Genomic DNA, 25,168 nt, shown 5'->3' with positions numbered 1-25,168 from the left:
TGGCCAGCAGATGTCACTCTTCATCCTAAATATGCATAAACTAAATAAAAAATGTGTTACAATCAGTAATGCGCCTAAAGTACTAAACCAAGAAGAATAAGTTGCTTAAAGTGCCGGAAGTAACAGTAAATATATCTGGGCCATTTTGCAAAACCTGATAACTCAGCTGAAGTGTTCAAATCACCGAACTACAAGTCCCATAATCCACCGTTACGGACGCCAATGAAGCTTCGACAAATGTTTCACATTCGGTCCAATCGTTGTTCCGAATTTTCTGATTGACATGGCATCCAGGAGACGTCATTGGTTTCTATGTGGTTTCCAGGAAGTGAACGCCACAATTCTAAACACCTCCCACATGTGAGCCCCCGTTGGTTAGCACACCACGCGCAGCGTGTTGGAGGAGTCAGAAACCGGTCGGGGATAGCAACGTCATTCCTCGGACCACCGACTCAACGTAAGCGCGGCAGACAGAGAGCGGAGCGGAGCGGCGTTGTCCGAGGCAGGTATTGTACCTGCCGGGTTTATACCGATATATTCTCAAACGTCTGAGAAGATGGCAGTTGTTTTCCGTACGGTTTCCAGGGGAACGCGAGAAAAGTAGGTCGTATTAGATAAGAACAGGGTGGACGCTAGGGCCTGGCAGACCGGAGGCCTGGTATTCTCCGCGCTCTGTACTGACGGAGGCAGCCCGGGTAGAGTCCTTTACGGACGGTCAGTCCAGCTGCCAGCACTGGTCCAGGTGCCTTAACAGACACCGCGCCACTAGTTTGGAGAGGTACCTAGTCCCGGCTAGTTAGGATAAAAAAACAAAAACAACAACATCGCCAGCCTTGCAAGACCATGAACATCGGTCAGTTTGTTTACTGATCGTCTCACCGCACGTGTTTTTTTTTTCTCTTCTTTTTCGCGTATTTTTTTTAGGTGCTGAAAGCGATTACAGCAGAAAGATGGCGGACGACCCCAGCGCGGCGGACAGGAACGTGGAGATATGGAAAATCAAGAAGCTGATCAAGAGTTTGGAAGCTGCCCGCGGGTAAGTAACGGATCTCAGATGCGTGCGTCGATGCAAAGACACCGTACCGATACTTCGCGGTTCCGGATGATGACGGGAACGTGGACCGCCGCGAACAGCTGGAGCTCGGAGAAGCGGGGCCGGATTTTGGGAGTGGTTAGCTTAGCATCGGTAGCTTAGCTTCTCGTAGCTTCTGCTGCCATCTGGCTAACTGCACGCTAACCGCTGTCGCCTTTTAATCGTGTTTGCCGGCCCGGAAACCTCGTGTGTTAAGTTTTGCGAGGAGACGCGTTTCGTGTTGTCCGCGTTGTGGCGCGTTTGCCATTTATGGATAATTCTGTTTCAAGACCCCACAAAAGGGCAAGAAAGCTGGTAAGCGGCGATGCTAGCTTCGTGGCCAATGAGACCCACTAACAGACGTCACCTCTGGGGGGAAAGAGGCCGCCATGGGTGTCTTTAACACACACACACACAAAAAGAAGAAGAAGCACGTTGATGAGAGAGGGAGGCCGGCTAGCATGCAATTGGGCTTTGCACGTGCTCCGGTTGGCACGTTTCACAACTTCAAATGCCGTTTGCCTTTTTACGTGTCCGGCATACGGCAGATCTTCTTCATTCCCCTCCACAGTCCCCGAAGTTAGCCACCTCATGGCGAGGGGGGGGGGGGGGGGGCTCCGCGTTGCGTTAAAAGCTTCGCCGGCTTCAAAGTAGTCAGGTGAAAAGAATTCCAAATCAGGTGTTGGGGGCCGGCAGGCACCCAGCGGGCCTCCTGAACGATCAGACACGACATGTGAAATGTGGGTGTTGCTATACTGCACATGAAGCTTTGCTCTGCGACAGCTTGCCGTCTAGTGTTGCGCAGAATTTGCTGTCCTGTGCCCCCCTCGCCTGCCATGTCACACACACAGTTGACTATTTGCCCTACATTCAACCAGCAACTGCTACCTGCCTCTGTGTGTGTGCGTGCGTGTGCGTGCGCGCAGTGTCAGCCTGTACTGGTATGCTTTGTCTTTTTGACTTGTGCATGGAGAGACAACAGTGTGGAGCAGTGGAAATGAAACTCAGTCCTTGGTTTCAAGGGCAGACATTGTATACTGTGTAGCGGGAAGCCCACTCTGTTTGTCCCTTCACCTTTCAGACCTTGTGGAGGGGATTTTTTTTTTTTTTTTTTTTTGCCAGGAAAGGTTTTGTTTTGACCGAAGTAAATTTGTAGAAAGAAAGTTGGAGGTAAAAAAAACAACAACATGAATCGGTGGATCGGGTCAGCTGTGGTTGTTGCTGTAATAAAGTTGGTTCTAGTTGCTCCGGGTCACCCGTCGCACCGGCGTCACTCTTGACGTAGACGTGAAATACGTTGCTGTGGTGTTTAACCTGTAATATACTAACGAGCGGTGTGTTGTTAAACTCTGCATCTCACAACACCTTCTCTTTATGTAATTGCGCGTTTGTGTGAGCACTCGCACTAAATCTTCCCTCTCTCCCCGTAGTAATGGCACTAGTATGATCTCACTGATCATCCCTCCAAAGGACCAAATATCCAGAGTGGCCAAGATGTTGGCCGATGAGTTTGGCACTGCTTCCAACATCAAGAGTCGAGTCAACAGGCTCTCTGTTCTCGGGGCGATCACCTCCGTACAGCAAAGACTAAAACTCTACAACAAGGGTATGTATTACAGTAAAAACCCTGCTAATTATCTTAGAATGGTTCTCGGAGGCAGCTGGAGAGACTCTTTACCGAGAAATTGTTTAAACATTCAAAAAGTATAAAACTTCAAACATTTTGCCACAAAACATTCTGAACTTCCAGACCATTCAACGGTTACATCTCTCTAAATATTGCCCTTCACTCGATGCCATCTCTAGCTTCTCCTTCAGAAACTGTGCCTTGTGTCTGTAACAATGTTTATTACGTGTCTAACTGTTTGGCCTCTGACTTTTCTCTCTCTTGCCAGTGCCACCCAATGGTTTGGTTGTTTATTGTGGCACCATTGTGACAGAGGAAGGCAAGGAGAAAAAAGTCAATATTGACTTTGAGCCTTTTAAGCCAATCAACACCTCCTTGTACCTCTGCGACAACAAGTTTCATACCGAGGTGAGATTTTGCATGGTTTCTGGGTGCAGATACATTGTTTTTCTTTGAGCGAATACTCTGGGGATGTAATCTCCTCTTTTGTTATCATTATTACACTTTCTGTCTGTCACGTTCTAATTATCCTTTCTTTCCTCACTTCCCACTAACACAGGCATTGACAGCCCTCCTCTCTGATGACAGTAAGTTTGGCTTTATTGTCATCGACGGTAGTGGGGCACTGTTTGGCACACTGCAGGGCAACACCAGGGAGGTGCTGCACAAGTTCACTGTGGACCTGCCCAAGAAGCACGGTACTGACCCACAATCCTCACACAACACTGACCTTTTGACGTTTTCAAAATAGAGATTTTGGAGAAATTGTAAAATATTATTTTGAGGCCTTAAGTTTAGCCTTCACACAAACACCTAATGATCGTGTCTCTTATCTTTTGTTGTTCGTTCAGGCAGAGGAGGACAGTCTGCTCTGCGTTTTGCTCGTCTGAGAATGGAAAAGAGACATAACTATGTGAGAAAAGTAGCTGAGACAGCGGTCCAGCTCTTTGTGTCCAATGACAAAGTCAATGTGGCAGGAATGGTCTTGGCTGGCTCTGCTGACTTCAAGACCGAACTCAGCCAGTCTGACATGTTTGACCCAGTAAGTATTTGTCTGTTCCGATAGAACGCAGCAACAGTTAAGCATGTATTGTGTAACACATCACTAACTGATTAATGTGAATGTCTTTCAAAAGAATTCAGAAAACCAGACCCATAAGCAATTTACAATCTCTTTTTAATTTCTTACACATGCAACACTTGTCGCTGTGGGGGATAAATACCAGAAAAAAAGGCAGATTGGCTTGTTGGCTTTTCAAAAGTAATTGTTGCACAACAAACAAGATAAATACCCGAATAAAAAGTTCATTTTAATATTATATTTAAGAAAAAACACACACACACACACTGGCTGTACAATAGTAATAAATGTTACTATGAAGGCCCTTTATAAAAACATATATTATCAGTTTAGTTTAGATTGAAGAATTAAATAGATTTGACATCCTGGTGTTAAAGGTGTGGTTTCATTTTTGGCCTGAAGTGTGTATTTCTTGCAACGATGGTAGTTTATTTCTAATGTTAATAGACCTTTTAATCTTGGGATATATTACATTGAGCCATACCATGATGGCGATGGTACCTCTGAGTACAGCTTGCTATTTTAACCTTATTCATATTGCTGTCATTTACTCTGCCCCCTTTAGTACAATTTTAACTTTGCTCTAGTCTCCTGGTTGAATAACACCGTGTTAACTCCCTAACATGCATTATTAAGAAATATATGTGTTAAGTATTTTGCTACGAGGGCAGAACATTACACAAGTAAAAACGAGGCAAACAAATTGAAAATAATTTGCATATCCCAGACCTTATATGGATCGGAAGTTGGTAGTTCTTTGGGTTGGTGCTAACCCGCAAACAACAGCACTCTAAAAACAATGTTTTAAATGTCCCACAAAATATATAAACACATAAAGTTTCCCACATATCTAAACAGCATAATATGTCATTATGTCAGTATATTTCCGTTAATAGCCATTTCCTCTTTTTCCCGTCAGTGACTTTTTAAGTGAAAATACGAAGATTCAGTTGTCAAGCTGCTAAATTTTGAGGAAAAGGTTACTCATATTGAATCTGACTGTAATGATATCAATTAATGCCTCTGTGGATGTCTTGACAGCGTACCCAAGCGGTGTGTGTGTTTGTCTTCTCCAGAGGTTACAGGCCAAGGTTCTGAAGCTGGTGGACATCTCCTACGGAGGAGAAAATGGTTTCAACCAGGCTATCGAGCTCTCAGCAGAGGTTCTCTCAAATGTCAAGTTCATCCAGGAGAAGAAGCTCATAGGTGAGCCATCGTCTGTCGATGCCGTTTTAAGGCTTTACAGGCTTTGTTGTGGAGGAGATTTTCCCTAATAATGGTCTCTCTCCCTGTAGGGCGGTACTTTGATGAGATCAGTCAGGATACAGGGAAGTACTGCTTCGGTGTTGAGGACACCCTCAAAGCCCTGGAAATGGGAGCAGTGGAGATCCTCATAGTGTACGAGAACTTAGACACCATGCGTTACATTCTACGTGTGCACGGGGCAGAGAGCAACGGAGCAGAGAACGGTACACAAACTACACGTGTCCTGTTAAAGCCGAGACGTAAGGCAATACATTTGTTGTGATTGTAAAATTCTAATGTTTCTTCTTTCATTTTCAGATGAAAAGACTTTGTACTTAACGCCGGAGCAGGAGAAAGACAAGTCTCACTTCACAGACAAGGAGGTGAGTGCTGCAATGGTGCTAGATCTCTTGAGTTAAGTCAGGCCCGTTACCCATGATGCAATGTCTTCCTGACTCTCGATTGTGTTTCCAGACGGGGCAGGAACATGAGCTGATCGAGAGCATGCCGCTGCTGGAGTGGTTCGCAAACAACTACAAGAAATTTGGAGCCACTCTGGAGATTGTAACAGACAAAAGCCAGGAAGGGTCCCAGTTCGTCAAGGGCTTCGGAGGCATTGGGGGTGAGCACACTGTTTTATAGAAGGAAGACCTTTTTCACAGCAGATATTTGTACATGTCAGCGTAGGGAAAGCACAAGCGTGAATGATGGCTGTAACCCACCTAGGAGAGGTCCTGCTTTTGTGCATGTTCGTTCACTATCATTGTGTACTGGGACATTTAATGAAACTGAGCCATCATTAATACACGAGGTGCTTTCTCTACAAAACCAAACATCTGCCGTGAAAAAGGTCAAGAGGACTTATGACATTGGAATTGTACATTTGTTCAAAGTCAAGTTAGGAAGTGTGAAAGATGTGTGTGGTTATTTCATGATAAATGATACGTTTTTTTTTTCTGTACTGACAATCAGCTGGAAGGTGCAGGTTCACGTCTCTCAAGTATGTGAGGTATACTAACAAGAAGGGACGATTGTTCCTGTTCCATTCTGTTTTTTCTTATTCACCCTCCTCCTGCTTTTTACCCAGTCTGAGTTGATCCTTTGGATACACAAGAAAACTGGAAATCCTCGGGCTGTAATTGTCCTCTAGAGGACAGGCAGACACTAAACATTTCTCAAGGGATCAATAAAGTTTCACATTATCTCTCCTTTACCAACTGTGTGAATGTTGTTTTGGTCTTAAGGATGGCCTTAGGGTGCATGTTGTTAATATTTCCAGCTGTTTAGCATCATAAGTCAACCTTAATGCCGTAATTAATCAGACTGTTCAAACTATAGGAAACATGAGTTCTTGCTTACAGGTAAGGCCTTTTCAAATTGATGTGTTCTTGTCCTTTAGGAATTAGTATTATAGAGACCTTCATCATGTAGAATCTTTGACTGATACATAATCTGAAGCAGAATTATTATGAAATTGCTGATGCAGTACAGGTGAGGTGAAAATCATCTAATGCCGTTATACTTAAAAACGACTGGCAGGCCTCCAAGGGATTCCTTGATCATTTATTTACTGAAACAAAATGTTATGTTGTTGGTCTTTTGTTGCCCCTCGTGATCAGTTTATCCTAAGAAAGATTCTTCCAGTTGTGCTACAACCATCTGCGGAACATGACGTACGTGTTCCACTCATTTATATTCTGCTGGTTAATCGATCATCTCTTGTGTTCCTCAGGTATCTTACGGTACAGGGTGGATTTCCAGGGCATGGAGTACCAAGGAGAGGACGATGAGTTCTTTGATTTGGATGACTACTAGGTAGTCTTGGACTGATATTGGGAGAGAAAAAAAGAAAAGAAAGGAATGAATGAAGAAATACGGAAAGGAAAATGCCACCTCTCTTACAGCAAGTGAGAGGTGCAACTGTGTTGACCATATATATGACAGACACACCTTCCAATGTACATGTTGCAAACACAAACGTGCACATACATCTGTACACACAACAAAATACATCACACAGGCCGAAGAGGAGTGAGATTTTCTTTCATCCAGAGAGGGAGAAAGCCCTTCCTGAATAAATCCCTGCCTTAGAGTGCTGGTTCCTTCCCCTAGTTGGATTGGACTCGACTCATTTTTGTTCTTCTTTTCCTCCTCCCCTCCATTTTGAATGAACACAACAGCAAGTTCCCAGATTCCTCGCTGCCCCTAACCTGGTCTGAAGATGAACTTTGGACTCGCTCCTCACATATAGAAAATATATTTTCCTTTCTTGCCTCATCATGTCCCTACACTCTCTCTCTCTCTCTCTCTCTCTCTCTCTCTCTCTCTCTTTCTCTCTCTTTCTCCCTTCTATGCTTTCTCTCTCTCTTTTTTTTGCATTTCATTTTTTTACTGGTAACTGCTGCTGTTGTATTTTATGAGAGTGGGGGATTTTTTTTACCTGGGTTTCTGTAGAGAAAGGGGGACAAAGTATTAAATTTGAACTGCTGAAAACCATTGCTACCTCCGCATCTGCTGTGGTCTCAATCCTGTGCTGTGTTCAACCTGTCAGTAAAAGGCCGACCTTTTCTCTGCTTTCCTGACATCAGATGAAAATATGGGCATAGCCCTGTGAGTGAAGTATGCATGACTTCTTCTAGGGGGTTTATTTCTCTAATTGGATAATCGGAACCACTTCATGTTGAAATTGAATTCATTTTAAATAGTGAAAGCGATAACATCACATCTCTTGGATATAAGTATTCATTAGTGTCCCCCTAGCCTTGATGCTCGATGATCGGGTCAAATATAATTTACTTTATGAATATCTGAATCCTGATAATCGATTCCATGTATGACACATTTGATTGCATTTGTAAATTTTTGTAAATTTGTGACAGCCTTTTGTAATTGGAAAACCATTCTAATCTTAAATGTGTCAATGAATTCTTGCAGATAAATTTTTAAATGTGATGTGTTAGTTGTCTAGAAAATGACATTTCTTATTTGCTTGTCTGTATGAGGGGAAATAAGTTTATAGAAAAGGACAGTGTTTTCATTCTCAATGCCTTGTGGAGGGAATGTGACGGCAGAAGTTCTCTAAGGATCTGTTAAAAAAAATTACCTTGTTAAATAGACCAAACATCCATTTTTTTTCCTTTAATTATTCACGTTACAAACTAAGGAAGTAAAACTGCACTTATGAATGATGAATTCTCCGGCTCTGGGGTGCTAAGGAGCGAAACAACGTGCTAGTTATGGCATTAAAATGACTTTTTGAGATAGTGTAACAGCCCTGAGGGTTAGGGATGTGAGTAATTCAAAGTGGTTGTCAGCGCTACAATTTTGAAATGCGATTCATAGGAAAGCGTCACCAAAAGGTGAACTAAGGTAAAGGATGATGTCGACTGGAGGTGTGTCTGAGAACCTGCGCAGCTGCGTTGTCTGGATTACTTGGCTGAATAAAGCTGGGACCGGGTCTTACATCTGTCCATGTACAGGCAGTCCCTGGATTTGCTGTGCACAGTTACCTCAGTTACTCTGCTTGTGTTTGATGGTTGTGTCACCAATGTGCCACTTTGATTTATCCCTCTCCTTATTCAGTTGTGTACATTTTAGCCGCGCGCAGCCTTTATGGGTTTACTAAAATGAACATTTTAATGGACATTTACCGAAATAACCCGAAGCCTCTTCTCAAAAAATGTAATTTGACAGTAATTTTCACACACCTGGCGCTGCACTCGATCTTGAATTTTAGCCACGATTTTTTTGTTAACAGTTTTATGAAACGGATTTAAATGATCAATTTAGTTTAATCACATGTAGCATGTGGAAGTAGCCAACATTCTGCAGCATCTCAAAGCAAAGCTATGCGGATGATTGATTTTTGCCTTAGTGTATTCCTCTTCAGGATAGCAACAGCATCTTCATCCATTTGCCTTTTTGTTTGGGGGAGTCACCGGGGAAGCCTTGGTAGCACGGTAAGCCAATCAATAAAAAGCAAAGTGGCGAAGTCACGCCCCCTTAGACAAAAACCGACCAATCGGCGTGCTTTGTAATTGCATGGGCGTTCCCATCCCCCACCCACCCTTTTGACACTGCCCTACCAAAGCCGTGTGGTTGAGCGAAGTGAATGACGTCTCTGAATTTGCGGGCCGCCGACGCAGGGCTGGGTTTCCATTTTCACAGCGAGTTTCGGGGGGGATCGTCAACATGGAGCCGGAGATGGAGGACAAAACAGTGGAACTGATGGTAAGATCCGTCTCAATGTGGCATCGCGAACACGTGAAGGGACCGCCGGCTGTCTTTTCTCGGGGGAAAGCGCCGAGGCTCGATTCGACGGCAGGAATGGGCTTGAAGCGGCTTGTCGGGAGAGGTGGAGGAGAAAGAAGAAGAGGTGGTGGCGGCGGCGGCGGCGGCGGGTGGTGGGGGGGGGGAGAGAGAAGGTGGTGGGACCAGAAATCAAGAGGGAGGGCCCGAAATGATCGCTATATTCAGCTAAGAAAGCCTCTATATCCTGGTCGGATCGATCAAACGAGACCTCGACATCGTCACGTGATCAATGATAAATATGAGTCGTTTGGGATAGAAATGGTCAAAAAAATAATAATAATAATAATAAATCAGGGGAGATGGACAGGTTACTTGTGGAGCCGTCGGCCGAAGACAGCCGAGGGTTTCTCGGGGCAGCGTTTCACTGCGGTGACGCTGCGCCACTTTAACTGGGCCCTGTCCGGTCGCTCGGCTAGCCGTCCTGCTAACACTTTCGGCTACGAGGCGAACGAATCCACGTAAATGAACCGCTGAGTGACTTTAATGTCTTCGCTCCGGGACGACGTACGAAAAGGTTGATGAGCGCGAATGGCCGTCAAACGTATTTTTACGGACGGACAGGGAGTCTGCCCCCCCCCCCCTCCTCCTCCACACACTCTCCCCCCCTTACCCACCCCCCCCCCACCCCCCCAAAAAAAAAAAAAATCGCCACGATGTTGCTGCTCGTCTGTTTATATTTTTCAAGTGCGTAGAAGGAAGTGTTGGTTTTCATTCACAGCGAGCGTTAGCAATGAGCTGAATAGCCACCGTGCTAAATATGCTAAATATGCTTGACAGCTATTCCCACACCAAAACATACAAATTGGTATACTACGTCCGTTTGATCGTCCCTCCACCCCCTCCACCCCCTCCACCCCTCGCTCCTTGGACCAGATTTAGTCCATAAATAGGTTCCAGTTTTCTTGTTTAAACGCGGTAGCTGTCCCGGTGAGCTAGCCAGCTAGGTGTAGCCTACGAGTAGCTCCCATTAACGCTACAGGGGTCAAAAGTGGTCGCGAGGAAGACGTCGATGAAGATGAAGCGCGGATGTGTTTTGGTCAGCGAAACTTAAAAAGACCCCGGAAAGTTTCCACTTCTTCGGGAACGCATTTACGCCGCGTCTCCAAAAACGCCGCTGCGTTTCTCTCCACAAAACAAATCCAGTGTTGCTTTTTTTTTTTTTTTTTGTTAAAGACAGCGAGTCGGGCCTAGTCAATAATACGCGAGCTTGTTCAGTAGATTATGTTGGACCGGTCTTATTGTGTCGGATGCAAAGTCTGCCCGAGAGAAGCTCAGGCCGAAGCTGCGGTGCTCCAGCGCGATAGATGCACTTTAGTTTTAAAGTGATTAATTACAAGTACAGAAACGCATTATTAATGCAGTCATCCAGACTGACTTGCGGTCCCCCCCCCCCCCCCCCGGACTTTAGGAAGCGGTTTAAAAGTTCATCACAATAAATAAAACAGCACTTTCAATCGCGTTATTCAAACGTGAATCTTTAATGGATTATTTGAGCGTTAGGTGTTTGAAATAAATGACATTAATAACGAAAAAAAAACTCATGTATCCCAAGTTCTTACGCAACCACAGAATAAGAAACCAATATTTAAAACGTATTCAAAGTGTAAAAGTCGACTAGTTTACCTGACACGGCGTGTATTCAGACACTTGTCTTTGTTACACGGGCGAAAGCGTCCCCATACTGAAACTGAGAAGTTTTTTTGTTTTTTTTTGTATACACATGCAGAGTTTGGGGACCAACATAGGACAGTCCCCGAGGACATTTTCAATTTCTTCCGAGTTGTCTTTGTGTATTTAATTTGATTTGATTTTTTTTGTTTTGTTTTGTTCCCAGTGTTATTCACTAACCACTCATGAGAGTGGGGATGGCAGAACAGTGGGTGGGGTCTCAAAACAAGTGACAATAATTGACAATTAATCCCATTGCCCCCCCCCCCCTCTCCTCTACCTATCCCCACCCAGTTCATGTCTAATAATGCTTCTGTGTGTATGTTTATCAGTCTGTACCTTGTGTGTGAAGGAGTGTGTGTTCCTGCGCTCACTGTGCCAATGTGTGTGTAGCTCTAATACTGGTTTTTCCCCTCACTATCCTCCCCCCCCCCCCCACCTCCTCCCCTCTTCTTCTCTCTTCACCTTTGACGGTTACACACTCACCTCCTCTCAATTTCACACCAAACCTTATTTATTTCTGCATACTTTTTTTTTGCATTCTCACACACGCGTCCACACTCCGCTCGTCCTGTCCCTCACCAACTCCCTCGCCACTTCCACCCATCTGTCCATCCATTGACATTCACTCTTCTCTTTTGCTTTCCTCCTCCCGACTTCCCTCATCTCTTCCTCCCCCCCCCTCCCCCCCTCTCCTCCTTTACTTCCCATCTCTGGTCTCGCGCTCTTCACTTTCTCTTCCTCCCTCCCTCACCCTGTCCACTTCGTTCTCCTCCTCCTCCCTTCCTCCCTTCCTCTCTCTCTCTCTCTCTCTTTCACACAGTGCTCTGTGCCTCGCTCTCTCTGGCTGGGCTGCTCCTCGGTGGCTGAGAGTTTGTGTGCACTCAGGTGCCTGCAGAGCATCCCCTCCACCCGGGCTCACAACCAGGTTCTGCCTCTCTCCTCTTAATTCTGCTGCTCCTCCTCCTCCTCCTCTCCCTCCTCCTCCTCTCCCTTCCTCCCTCGCCATCTCCTCACCCTTCACTTTTCTTCGCCCACTCCACACGACTTCTCATATCACCCTGGTGCAGACCGCGCCCACTCACCCCGCCCCCCCCCCCGCCCCCTCACCCTCCTACCTCCTCACCTTCCGTTGTCCTTTCCTCCCCGTTGGAAGCACTCTGCTCTTAGGTTCTTCTCTGGTGCATCCTCAAACCCTCCGCTCGAAACGGAATTCTAGCGGCACAAACTACAACAGACTTCTTCCTAGAAGACCTAAAAAGTCAAAAGTTGTAAGTTGACGCTGGCTTGTAATGAAAACTGGATACTTTTTCTGTCGTATAAGTTTGAATAGTACAGTATTTCCTTAGTAGTATGGTGTGAGTTGGAGAAAGGATGCCGGGTGTACCAGAGAAAAACCATGCATTGAGGAGTAATGTTTTCTCCCCTTCTACCTGGAGGTGTGAGGGCCGAGGTGGGGGATCTTCCTTCAAGCTCTGAGAGGCTACATGCTTGCTTGCCTGCCTGCTTGGCTAAACCTGGTCTGTCTGTTTTTTTGTTGTTGTTGTTGTTGTTGTTTTTTTTGGTTTATGTCTCCTTCTCTTCTTCTTCTGCTCTGCATGATCATCAACACCAGCAATACCATTCTGGCTTCTTGTCCTGTCTGCTTTGGTCTTGGTACTTGGACCACGTCTTGGTTTTACTCTCCAAATGTAGCAGCAACACCGAGAAAGATGGATAATCGCACTGAGCAAACCTGGAACAGCTCCGACGTTATGCTCCAAATTTGAAGGGGTTCTGGGTTTTACTTAGAAAATGATAACTACATAACAAAGTGATACAGTTTTGTTTTTTTGGTGAGGGCTGTGTTAGACTACCAAAGGCAATTCCTCAGCCACTGGAGTAGAACCAACAGATTAACTTTTATGATGTATAAACTGACAGAACTCTGTCCTAGATATTTTGCCAACACAACCGTTTAGAGAGGCTGACCTCGGCTCAGTCATCACACACACACACACACGGATATACGATGGCCTGACCCTCTCCCAGGTAAAGACCTTGTTGTGTCCTATTTCCCCAAACTATTATGTGAAGGAGCTGAGAGTATACATTGTTTGAAAAAAAATGTGCAAAATTAGGAGGGAACCTGCGAACTCCAATGATGCGTTCATTTGCTCTCAAATGTAGCTGTGATCTGACAGTTATGCTGCTCTGGTAAATTCCCTTCCAGAGAGCAGTGTTATGTCTCACAGGGTCAGCATAGTTCAGGGATATGCTAGTTTGATTGAAATATTAGTTTTGCAGTCTGCAAGCATGACGGTTCAAGATGCCCTCCTAACGTCATCAGTCCGACGTGTCTTCAGTCACCGCTGAAGCCACTTGCAGCGAACCTTTAAGAGTACAGTTGGTATCCGTGTCGGTGTTAAATGTGTCTAATGATGAATGCAAGTTCATGATGTTGTTTTCTGACTGTCCATGGCTCCCAAACAAGTATACACACTCTAAAGAACCTGATATTTACCAGAAAAGTCGAATACATTTGGCAGATAATTATCTAATTGATCTATTTAGTCTCAAGAACATCTCACTATGTAACTCTTAAAACGTTATTTGTGCCATAACCCCGTATTTATTGAAATGACTCAAGTCTCTTAGTGCGTTTACAGTCCACTTCCAAATGTCTCAAACCGTTGTGAGACACGCTAAAAATCGGTGCAATCCAGTTACCTCGGTTGTTGTTTTTTTTTTCTCCTGTATTTGCAGCAAGACCACTACCCGTTTCATTACAGTCATGCCTAAGCTGGTGCCAGTCACATATCCAGGATGTTGCACTTTAATTTCCTGTCAAGACTACATTAGCCCACATCTCAGACAAGCAAGCAGATAGATCCCTTTTGTTGCAGTGCTCAGTTTACTTCACTCCATGTGTGTGTGTATGCACGGCTGTTTGTGCGTGCACGCCTCAGAAGTCCTGGTGGTTTCCCTTCCTTGGCTGTGTTTGTGGCACTCTTGCGTCGAGCGCTATCCACACTGCCGCCGTGGCTCTCACAGTGCCTTTAACGCAGACTGTGTGAGGATGAAACGCTAACCCACGCCCTCTCTTTGTTTTGTTCTTTATCCACAGAACACATCAGGGATGGAGTCACAGAACCTCGTGGACGACCTGTCGCAGAAGAATACAGTTCTCAAGGTGCGAATTCATTTTAATTCGCCGTATTTCAAATGTGTGTACGCAGCATTAGAATGAGGGACTCTGTGTGAATTGTCTAAACTCTTGACATAACGGAGCTTTTGTTGATTTCAACCGTGTTAAAAACAGAACATTTTGGGTTCCCAGCACCCTGTGACATCGGAAGTCTTTGTGACTATGATGTTCCCTTCATGCCTCCATTCGAGTAAAAAAAACAAAAACAACCAACACTGATGTTGACAAATGCTGTCGACCTGCGATTTTATTTTAAAGCTTTTCCCACACGCGTACACCCACCACTACGAGCTTAACAAGCTTTACAGCTTTGTAATTAAAATTGATTATTAACTTTCTGCAACAATAAGACTCTCAGTCCTACAGATAGGCTGCAATAAAGCCCAATTCAGTAACTGCAGCTTCAGCCCCTTTCTTTAATCAATGAGCTTTTCAGTAACTGAAAAGGTATTTCAAGTAATGCCGTGCTACTGTTGTAACTACGTTTGAGTTCAAATTATACTTTTCAAAATCGAAGCTTCCCTCTAACCGTGTACTGACAAATCTCAAATATATTCACCCACTCCACACGTGACGGCACCATCCAGTGTTCTCCGTGTTACACAAGAAAGTTGAAATGAGTTCCTGTGTGTCACGTAGAAACCTGAAGACTCAACTCTGCTGATTGGCTTCAATTTCAATATCTCCAAAATGCTTTTCATTCTAACACAACTAGCTATTAATAAATCTGCTGATGATCTTTACAGCTTAGTAATGGTCCTGTTGTGGGGTCTCGCAAGCGTCCGTCAGAGGGGAACTATGAGAAGGAGAAGGAACACTGCATCGCCCTGTTTGACCAGTGGTCGGAGGCCGACCAGGTGGAGTTTGTCGAGCGCCTGATTTCCCGTATGTGCCACTACCAGCACGGCCACATCAACTCCTACCTCAAACCCATGCTGCAGAGGGACTTCATCACTGCGCTGCCAGGTACTGATGCAGATTAATGGAACATGCATGCAGCGATTAGTGCCAGCATCTTCAGTGTGATGTCTTATCTTCCCCAGCCGCAGCGGGGCCGAATGTAGTTAGGCAAACATAAACGTGTGTGTGAATTTCCCTGTGCTCAATTTCATGATTTTTTTTTTTTTTTTTTTTTATCGAAGCGTACAATTTTGAAAACGCATTATCCTCCAGATTTTATGACCACTCAAGCCAAAAGTTCTGTTCTGCTGCATGAAGACGATCATAGTAGCCAGAGAAAGTTCTTCCTCTGAGCGCAGCAACAACAAAAAGCTAAAACTGAAGAAAGTTAAAGCAAAAAAAAAAAACGTTTACCCCAGTTTTTGTGGGATTTTTGTTGTTGTTGTTGTTGTTTTGGGGTCTTTTTAAAGTATTTTTTTCAATATAAAAAAAAAGAAATACACAGATTATCGAAAAGAAAAAGAAAAATGACAATAATCAGCCCGAAGCACAGATAACCAACCAGGTGAAATCCTATTAATTTTGCTGCACACAGTTACTCGGCTCCTTCTCGCCCTCTCTGTAGCCCAAGGCTTGGATCACATAGCGGAGAACATCCTGTCTTTCCTGGATGCACGCTCGCTGTGCTCGGCAGAGCTGGTGTGTAAGGAGTGGCAGAGGGTCATCTCCGAGGGTATGCTGTGGAAGAAGCTCATTGAACGCATGGTCCGAACTGATCCACTCTGGAAAGGCCTGTCAGAGAGACACCAGTGGTGAGGATGCAGGCACACACTCGTATGGAGCCTTTTTTTGGGTTTTTTTTTTTGGATCAAGAACAAAAACCAAAAAAAAAAAGAGACTAATAACGGACAAAATTCAGCGGGTGTTTGTTGACGATATTAGTAAAATATTAGCTTTTTAGTGTGCTTGTTAGCTAGCTGTGGTTAAAGGAAAAACCAGAGGAGAAAGTAAAGTTATACTTGGTTGGTCTTTGAGTCCGCTGGGATTTCCGTAACCCAGAGACACTAAAGCGGCCGCTGACATTCTTCTATCCTTCTTCCCCCAGGGAGAAATATCTGTTCAAGAACCGCACATCAGAAGTCCCGCCCAACTCCTACTATCACTCCCTTTATCCCAAGATCATCCAAGACATCGAGGTAAGACGGAACACCACGAGTAACTCGACAGTTGCATTGTCACAACATTTTAGAAACTTGTAGGTTTTATTATCTTACCAGATATCATTTATCTTCCTTGTTGAAAATGTTTGATCTGTGTGGACTGTACTACAGAGTCTCCGAAACATGGATTTTATAGCGTCTGTTAAAACATAAAGTCAACATCTGGACTTTAGTACGAAAGTGACATAATTTAGTTCTATATACCTTCACATTGATTTAAAAAAAAAAAAAAAAAAAAAAATGTCTTGTTCAAATAAGTATTTGTTTTGAATCAAGTGCTAAATTTGTACTTTTTCACATGTTACAACACTAATGTAGACGCATCAAATGATGAGCAGTTAATAAAAAAAAAAAAAAAAAGAGTTCATTGTTGTGTAATCCCAACAACTAATGTGCTTCCTTCCAGACGATTGAGGCTAATTGGCGATGCGGCAGACACAACTTGCAGAGGATTCAGTGTCGCTCAGAAAACAGTAAAGGGGTTTACTGTCTCCAGTACGACGACGACAAGATCATCAGTGGCCTTAGGGACAATTCCATCAAGGTACGCGTGCATTTGAAAGTTGAATCATCACAGCGAGTCCGACTTACTTTCCAGCTTTATGTTTTCCACTGCCACCCATCGGTTCTTCTTCTAACCTCTTCCAATCTGCGTTTCAAAGCCAGAGAAATGTAGAGTGGAAATATTCGAAGTGTCTTAGAGGCCACAGCTCTGCTGGACATTGCTGTACTCGGCACGTCAATTACACGCTCTTGTCAAAACTCGTGACATCCGTGTTGACTGATTTGAAATTCCACATTTAGAGCGGTCTTCTAATGTGACCAGTCTAAGGCGCACCTGCGCAATAACCATGCTGCTCAGCATCTTCATGTGCCACACCTGTCAGGATTTAAACAAATGAGTGAACACAATTTGAGCGCCGTCATCCTTTTTTTTTTTTGTGCGAATAGAAAGCTTTTGATCTTTTGCTTCAACTCATAAAAAGTGGGAGTGAAAACAAAAGTGTTTGTTTTTTTGGTTGTTTGAGTGTGCTGAAGGTGGAAATCATTCTGGTGTAGAAGTAATTATCATGGATCCATTAGTGTGTTTAAGCACCAGCAGCACAGAGAGGCAAAAAAACTGTTGGCTGCCTGCTCTCTCTCTCTGTGTGTGTGTGTGTGTGTGTGTGTGTGTGTGTGTGTGTGTGTGTGTGTGTGCGTGTGCGTGTGTGTCTTTTCTCTTCCAGCCCTGTTTGTGTATTTATGAATTGAATTTTATATTTATTTTTTTTTCTTCTGGCTCAGTATGGCTTAACATCTTATTGTGTATGGCGCTGGGCTGAACCGCGACAGAGAACAAGTGAATTATAGGATAAAAGGGCTCAGCTCCAGACTCGTTGTGTGTTCCACTTATCTGGCCTGTGAGAAGAAGAAGAAGAAGAAGAAGAAGATGGTGACGGTGATGAAGAGGAGGGGCGGATAGAGGGAGGAGAACAGCAGATTTGTCGTCTTATTGTCACGGGGAAGGCTGATGCGCACGCAGGGAAGAGCTGAATAGCTCTTGCGTGCACGCTGAGCTCGGCGCAGCGGTAGGGAAATGGGGCACGAACAGTGCATGAACACTGCTGCGAGAATAGGCCGTTCTTGGCATGACCCAAATCTGCATCCTTTTCGAAAACCACTTATTCTTCCACTTTCTCTCGTGTCGTGCTCCGCTCATCGTTTTCCCCTTCTCTTCCTTCTCCTTTTTTAGATCTGGGATAAGCAGTCTCTGGAGTGTCTGAAGATACTGACCGGTCACACGGGCTCGGTATTGTGTCTCCAGTATGACGAGAGGGTTATTGTCACCGGGTCGTCCGACTCAACCGTCAGGTATGATCGTACATCTTGTCACAGAGGGGAACACGTTGTGTCTCGGGAGTGCTAATTGCACGTGACGTCTGGACGGTTGATGGGATTTTACTGCGCAACTCGGCCAGACACGCGTTGGATATCGTTCCACGTTTGCTCATACACGTTTCCATTTTCGGTTTGAACGCGCTTCACCTTGGTTAACCTTGACACTGCGGGGGCCAAAGAGCAGGCAAGCATCCAGAGATGCCAAATAGACGCGCGTCAGGAAATGCGCAATGTTTCTAGAAATTCGACCGCGTTCAGGTGCATCCTCTGCGTACCACAAGTACATGACGTGTTTGTTTCATGTTCAGAAGCTAGACCTTTGGCTTCATGAAACAAATGGCTCCCTGCAGTTCATGTTCACGAACTGAAGGGAGCGCTTTATGATTGGAATCAGGTTTGGTCAGACGAGAAGAGGAAATATGTAGGTCATACATGTCGATGATAAACACACATGGTAGTTGTACACGTTTTCACTCCAGAAGGAGACATGGCTCTTTTTTTATTTTATTTTTATATATATATAAATACATCAGGGGAAAAAAATGTTTAACTGAAAAACGTATTTCCGTTCTAAAGGAAAGCTGTGTCACTTCACTGTATTTACCAGTTATAACCTCAAGAGGACAATGTGGCTCCACAATATATCTTTAAATACTTTCTCAATGACAACAGAACAAAGAGGAGAGTTGGATTTAAGTGTGGCTATTAAATTGAAATGATCTCTTTACTTGTGCAATTATCATGGCAGATTATGAGACGATTAGTTCTTTTTTCTTTCTAGGTCTGAGCAATATATCGATTTTATATCGATGTTTTCTTCGATTTTTGACATTGTAACATGGGGATGCGGCGTCGGTCTTTTCTTTTCTTGATTTTAAAGGCTGCGTTACGGTAAAGTGATGTAATTATCTGAATTTACCAGACTGTTCTGTTGCTTACCCGTATGGTCACTACATCCACATTATGGATGATTATTTATCAAAAATCGTACAATATTAGTGCAATATTGATATTGCGGTGTTTGGTCAAAAATATAGTGATATTTTATTTGTGTCCATAACGTCCAGCCGTAATTCTCTCGTATAAATGGATTCATGATTAACAAATTACAAATAGTGTCTCCCGTCTGATAGGTGGAGTCTTGTGATGTTAAAATAGCAGTGGTTTTTTTTTTTTTTGTCTTTATTTTGCGAATTGATAAGACAGGAAGACTTCCCTTTTAAAACAAAAAAAATAATCAAATTGCACTTGGAAATAGGTGAAACTGCTATTTTTAAGTGAAATCATTCATCGTGGAGAAGGTCTTCAACTTGTTTGAATTTTTTGTTTCTTTCTTCCTGAATTGAGTGCTTCTGTAGAACAAATGCTTGGAAGAGACAACCGATAGAAACGTTTAGCTTCACGTAGTACTATAAATGTATACAGCATTATCCCTGTTAAATAATGAGACCAAAAGGGAAATATGAGAAACGGAATGACTCGGACATCCAAATGTACAAAAGTTGTGTACTGCAATGTTGGCGAGCGGATTAAAAACAACACCTGTGCCGAATACTTCTCTGCAATCTTAACAGATACGGTGCAGTTATTTTTCAAACGATATTAGTTTGCAGATAAATCTTTGTTGAAAAGGGATTTTTGGCATCACGTGATTCATAGAATGTGTCGGTAAAATGTGCCTCTCTAACCTGCTCGTCGAAGTCATCGCAGCTCACCGAACATTTCGCACACTGCATGCTTGCGGTCCGTTTCGGAGCCAGTCGTGATGCCTGTTTTTCAGCCCCCAGTTTACAATTAGTTCCCACGTAACCAACAGCTGCTCCTCACAGTCTGCCAAGAAATATACTGCACGTACATGAGAGAGAAAAAAAAAAAATTTGAAGTTAATTATTTCACAAAGACGTAAAGAGATAGTGGAATATGTTTTCTTGCACATATTTAAATACCGGGCATGTGTGTGTGTTGACACTTGCTTGGCTACTGCACACAGAAGCTCAACATTAATTCTCTTATTACTTCACACTTCAGGCGTACTCGCTGGGCGGTATCCAAGGAAAATGTGACTTCACTTCCTTAGCAACAGCTTGACAGGCACTTTGTTTGTAGGTTTAGTTGTCAGCTTTTCCAGTGTGCTCTGCATTCGACTCTGTGCCCAGCAGCGTGTGTGTGTGTGTGTGTGTGTGTGCGCGCGCGCGCGTGCGTGCGTGCGTGTGCGTGTGCACAAGTGTGCACCAGTGCACCAAAACCAATAAACATCATTCTCTCTCATGTCTCCATTGTTTTCCTTTTTCCGCTGCTCTCATTACATGTCTTTTCCGTCTCCATCTTCTTTTTGACCACTCTTCCTGCTGTCCCCTCCACCCCTCTCATTTTTCTTTCCCACTCACCCCTTCCTCCTCCGTGGTCCTCTTTTCTCACCCTTTTGTCACTTCTTCCCTCTTTGTCCCACGCCCCTCCCTCGACATTCCTATTTTTCCCTTCTTGTCCCGTTCCATCTTTTCCTCCCTCTCGTCACCTTTGCTCTCAACACTCGGCCTCACTGACATGTATCTCGCCGCTTCTGTTTTCTGTCCCGCCACCGTTTCCTCCGCAGGGTGTGGGAGGTGACGACGGGCGAGGTACTGAACACACTGATCCACCACAACGAGGCAGTTCTTCACCTGCGTTTTGCGAACGGCCTGATGGTCACCTGCTCCAAGGACCGTTCAATCGCAGTGTGGGACATGGCCTCGCCTACGGACATCAGCCTACGTCGCGTCTTGGTGGGACACCGGGCTGCCGTCAACGTGGTTGACTTCGATGACAAATACATAGTGTCTGCCTCGGGGGACCGCACGATCAAGGTGACCAGGGCAACTAGAGGAACATGTCTCTTGATAAGGGCGGAGGTTTATTAAATATCTGCGGGAAAGGTTTGCGGCATGCAACTGACTAGACGGTGCTTCTCATAGGTTTTCACTATATTTCTACTTTTATGAATGCAAAATCCTGTCTCCTTCTGTACTGGCTATTGTTTTACGAAGCTCCCCCCCCCGTGTCGCTCCTTCTGCAGGTATGGAGCACCAGCACCTGCGAGTTTGTGCGCACTCTAAATGGCCATAAGCGGGGAATCGCCTGTCTACAGTACAGAGATCGTCTGGTGGTCAGTGGCTCATCTGACAACACAATCAGGTATGTGTGTTAACACTCCCACACCACACAAACCAGCATATTTAAACCAACGGCTTGTCGACGCAGGAAATGGTAGCCGTCTTAAAAAGATGTCTGGTTTGTTTATTAAAACATTTTCGTCATGTGGTCGATTTAAAAAAATCACTTTGAGTAGAGGGATTTGTTAACATGAACACGACTCTCAGTTCGATATCGATACAACTCTTAAAGAGTTGAAAATCATTACATATGAAGTTTGAAGGAAGAATCCTGCTTTGAGCCGTCCTTGGTCAGCACCGGCTGCTGCGCAAATATCGTCGGCCGCGTTTACTACCGTTTGTTTAGTAGCGTTTGCCTCTCTGCAGGTTATGGGACATCGAGTGCGGGGCGTGTTTGCGAGTGCTGGAAGGTCACGAGGAGTTGGTGCGCTGCATTCGCTTTGACAACAAAAGGATTGTCAGCGGCGCCTACGACGGGTGAGTGCCGTTAACGCGCGGGAGCTTTGCGCAGAGACTGGTTTGGTTTTCTGACGTTTTCTCCCGTCATGTTTCCCTTTGCAGTAAGATTAAGGTGTGGGACCTGCAGGCAGCCCTGGACCCGCGAGCCCCGGCCAGCACATTATGCCTGCGCACTCTAGTGGTGAGTACCGTTGATTAGCATGTTCTCAAGTGGCTTACTGGCGGAGCGAACGGCACAAGCGTCTTTCACTGAAGGTGTCTTTTTAGAAGTTGGCTTTAAATCTCAAGCTAATATAGTATTGAAAGAAAATGTCCTACATCTTTAAAATTCAAAGTGGCTTTGGTTTTAACAGTTTTAACTATATAATGAGGCCGTCGAGCTGCAACGGGAGCCGTGTTTCTACTCGTAATGTCCTCGGTCAGTCTCAACGGATAAGATGCCGGCCCATTTAAAAGCGTTTGTGAACTCCTCGGCATTGGATACTGAGCTACATTAAGCCGGTGTCTTTGTTTTCCCTCCATTGTCATAAACGGAGAGCGCACTCTGTGGCAGGAAGCAGAAGTGCATTCTTGCATGTGGCCTGTGTGCAGCCACGGTGGGTGCAGTGTAAACGTGAAAGCAGCACAACCGTCACTTGTAATGTCTGCAATGCGACTATTGTGCAAAGCATTTCATTTGCTGCAGCACCCTAAAAAAAAAAAAATGAACGCTCAACCAAATCCAATGAGTTCACTCCGATAACTGAAAAAGTTTTTTTTGTATTTAAATTTTTTTTTTTAACTTGTTTTGACTGTGCATGTTCTAGTTGTGCTAGTATGCCCCCTTTGAAGTGGAATTGTGATGATAATGGTCATTTTGAGTGTGTTCTTACTACCATGCTGCACAAAGTGGAACTGATAAGAAATACCTTGTAGTTTGTTTACTTCCTTATTTTGTTAGAAAAAGATTAAATCCAATGCTCCACGAAGTGACATTGTGATTAACGAAATATATATATATATTTCTTTATTTTGTGAAAAAAAACATTTAGCAAGCAGTTTTTTTGCTTTTTTTTCATGACGCTCTACAGGCCTCTTCAGTTGTCAAGAATATACAATAGATTTTTTTATTTTTTTTTTACATTTTTCGTGAACTTGGAAGTGTTGCACTGTGCATGCTGTATTATCCAGCAAAACACCAGTATCAGTTTGGGACTCTGTATCAGTAGATACTCGGCAATAAATGCCTGGTGAACAGACTTGATTGGGACGCTTCCAGTAACGCAAACATTTCAAGGAAGAAAGAAGCCATTTGCTTCGTCAGTTCCGCTTACGGATGCTTGCGGGGCAGACATCGGGGATCAGGCTGTCTGCACGCGGCACGGCGACTTCATTTTCTCACTGGTGTTTTCCAGGAGCACTCTGGCCGCGTGTTCCGTCTGCAGTTTGACGAGTTCCAGATCATCAGCAGTTCTCACGACGACACCATTCTGATCTGGGACTTCCTGAACGTCTCAACCAACGGCCAGTCAGAGGGACGGTCTCCTTCCCGCACCTACACTTACATTTCTAGATAGCAGGTACCCAGACACGCACTCGGCCGTCGAAACCTTTCTGTCGGAGCGCAGCCAGTCGGCGTCGCGCGTGCGCGTCGTGTGACGAGTCGGGCGTGCAGGCCGTTCAGACCCGTGTGTGATTGCGGACTGTTTTCCTTTTCCAGGTGGCGCCATCCACCACAACCTTTCTTGGAGGAACCCAGAGGTGATTGACTGATGGGTGCGTCCGTCACGGAAAGGAGCTCATCTCTTCTCCTTCCTCCTCGTCATCTCTCTGTCCATCTCCCACCCAGCCCCCCCCCCCTCCCCCCACCAACCACCTCCACCTCCCTGCCCCTTTTGACAGACTCTAAGCTTGTGTCCATTGCCTGCCAGTACAGTGACATACACACAGGTCAACACTGATGAGGATTCCCTACAACAGAACCAACGCAACTCTCCCGAGAAGTTCACCTTCTACTAATTTATGTTTTGTAAAGTACACTAATGACAGTATTAACATAGTCCATATATAAGTCACAAGCTCCCCTTTGTCCCCTTGATACAAACTTAAAGCAGCTTCTGCTCCTCAATTTTCAACCCCTGCCAAAACAGGTTTCCACAGCAATGGAATCGCTTTTAGATATATATTTATATATATTACACAGACACGCATATATACACACACACGTGCGCACACACACACACACACACACACACACACACACACACACGCACACACAGTGGCACAGTTGGACAGAGGATGACCGGAGCTGTGATGCGGGAGACAGAGACTCTTTGCTCAGTTCAAGGAAAGAAGGGAAGGATGGGAGATGGAGGGGAGTGAATGAGGGAGAACCGCGTTTGGGATGAGTTCCCTGCTCCCTCTCACTCCCTCTCACGCCTCCCTGTCTCTCCCTCTCCACACACACCCCTCCCCCCCTCCCCCCTCCCACTCCCCACCCCACCCCCCCCAACCCCCGGAGATGCACACTCGCTTGGAATACAGGGGGGGCGCACACACTCAAGTTTGCGTGAGTGTGTGTTTGTGTATGTGGACTTGTGAAACGGCAGAACAGAGCAGAAGCGTCAGACAGACATGCATGTGAGGTTGCCTTGGATACAGCATCCCGGTACACCTCTGCTATTTTTTTTTTTTTTTTTTTTCTTTAACTCTTACTTTCTTACTGTTTTTTATTACTGTTATTTTCTAATTTTATTTGAGTATTTTGGTTCTTAGTACAAAAATCATACTAAGCGTAGTCCTCTTTCTCTTTACCCTCCCCTCCATCTTCTCTCTCTCTCTCTCTCTCTCTCTCTCTCTCTCTCTCTCTCTGTCTTTTTCCTCATTCTTTCTTCTAACTTCGACCCTTGTTCATCTGTCCCTCTCGCGCCATCTTTCTCTCCCACATCATCTACGTGCTTGCTTTGGTTATGAGAGAAGCTGGAATTCAAGAGCTCAAATTTAGCTGTAAACGGAGTTGTCTTGTCAAAAATTGTGTTGTATATTAAAAATGATTTTTTAAAGAAGAAAATGACCTTATTGTGAATAAAGTACTTGACAGTTGTGGAGTGTTGAGCCAACTGTAACATGAATGAGTGTCTAATTGTCTTATCTGTTCTTGTCTGTGTGTATGTATGTATGTATGTATGTATGTATGTATGTATGTATGTATGTGGATTTGTGCTCTGCTGCCTCCATCTGACCTGTATATGCAGCTCAGTAGAGCTTCAGTCTGTTCCTTTTGTACTTCTGACAAACAGCTTGGAACTCGTGGCGGTCTGCGTTCAAGGAAATTAGATATCTGCAACTTTGTATGGAATTTCCCATTTTTCACATGAAAACTAAAGTTATCG

General features: G+C 44.6%; 2 protein-coding genes across 5 annotated transcripts; both read left to right on the top strand.

Annotated features, from left to right (window-relative positions):
* Positions 1–374: 374 nt before the first annotated feature.
* Positions 375–7,977, top strand: LOC138211331 (eukaryotic peptide chain release factor subunit 1). Of its 3 annotated transcripts, none has more exons than XM_069171115.1 (11): positions 375–502; positions 925–1,036; positions 2,503–2,678; positions 2,968–3,107; positions 3,259–3,397; positions 3,551–3,741; positions 4,857–4,986; positions 5,076–5,249; positions 5,344–5,408; positions 5,500–5,647; positions 6,758–7,977. In XM_069171115.1, exons 2-11 carry the CDS (start codon positions 951–953, stop codon positions 6,838–6,840), a joined length of 1,332 nt encoding a protein of 443 aa, XP_069027216.1. In that variant the 5' UTR covers positions 375–502; positions 925–950; the 3' UTR covers positions 6,841–7,977. The 3 variants fall into 3 exon arrangements, with proteins under 3 accessions (XP_069027216.1, XP_069027215.1, XP_069027217.1); XM_069171114.1 differs by having other exon boundaries at positions 375–506; XM_069171116.1 differs by lacking the exon at positions 375–502 and adding an exon at positions 679–778.
* A 1,140-nt stretch (positions 7,978–9,117) lies between these two features.
* On the top strand, positions 9,118–24,907 carry fbxw11a (F-box and WD repeat domain containing 11a). Of its 2 annotated transcripts, XM_069170688.1 has the most exons (14): positions 9,118–9,255; positions 11,828–11,932; positions 14,111–14,176; positions 14,938–15,157; positions 15,717–15,903; positions 16,197–16,287; positions 16,718–16,855; positions 18,044–18,162; positions 20,783–21,032; positions 21,242–21,360; positions 21,705–21,815; positions 21,900–21,978; positions 23,192–23,356; positions 23,497–24,907. In XM_069170688.1, exons 1-13 carry the CDS (start codon positions 9,217–9,219, stop codon positions 23,351–23,353), a joined length of 1,686 nt encoding a protein of 561 aa, XP_069026789.1. In that variant the 5' UTR covers positions 9,118–9,216; the 3' UTR covers positions 23,354–23,356; positions 23,497–24,907. The 2 variants fall into 2 exon arrangements, with proteins under 2 accessions (XP_069026789.1, XP_069026790.1); XM_069170689.1 differs by lacking the exon at positions 11,828–11,932.
* Positions 24,908–25,168: the final 261 nt, after the last annotated feature.

This window comes from Embiotoca jacksoni, unplaced genomic scaffold, assembly GCF_022577435.1.
Source record: "Embiotoca jacksoni isolate LCO1_2020_lvr unplaced genomic scaffold, fEmbJac1.0.p SCAF_5, whole genome shotgun sequence".
In the NCBI taxonomy this organism is placed as follows: Eukaryota; Metazoa; Chordata; class Actinopteri; family Embiotocidae; genus Embiotoca; species Embiotoca jacksoni.
The sequence above is the reverse complement of the archived record's forward strand: the minus strand, read 5'-3'. Positions and strand labels throughout refer to the sequence as shown.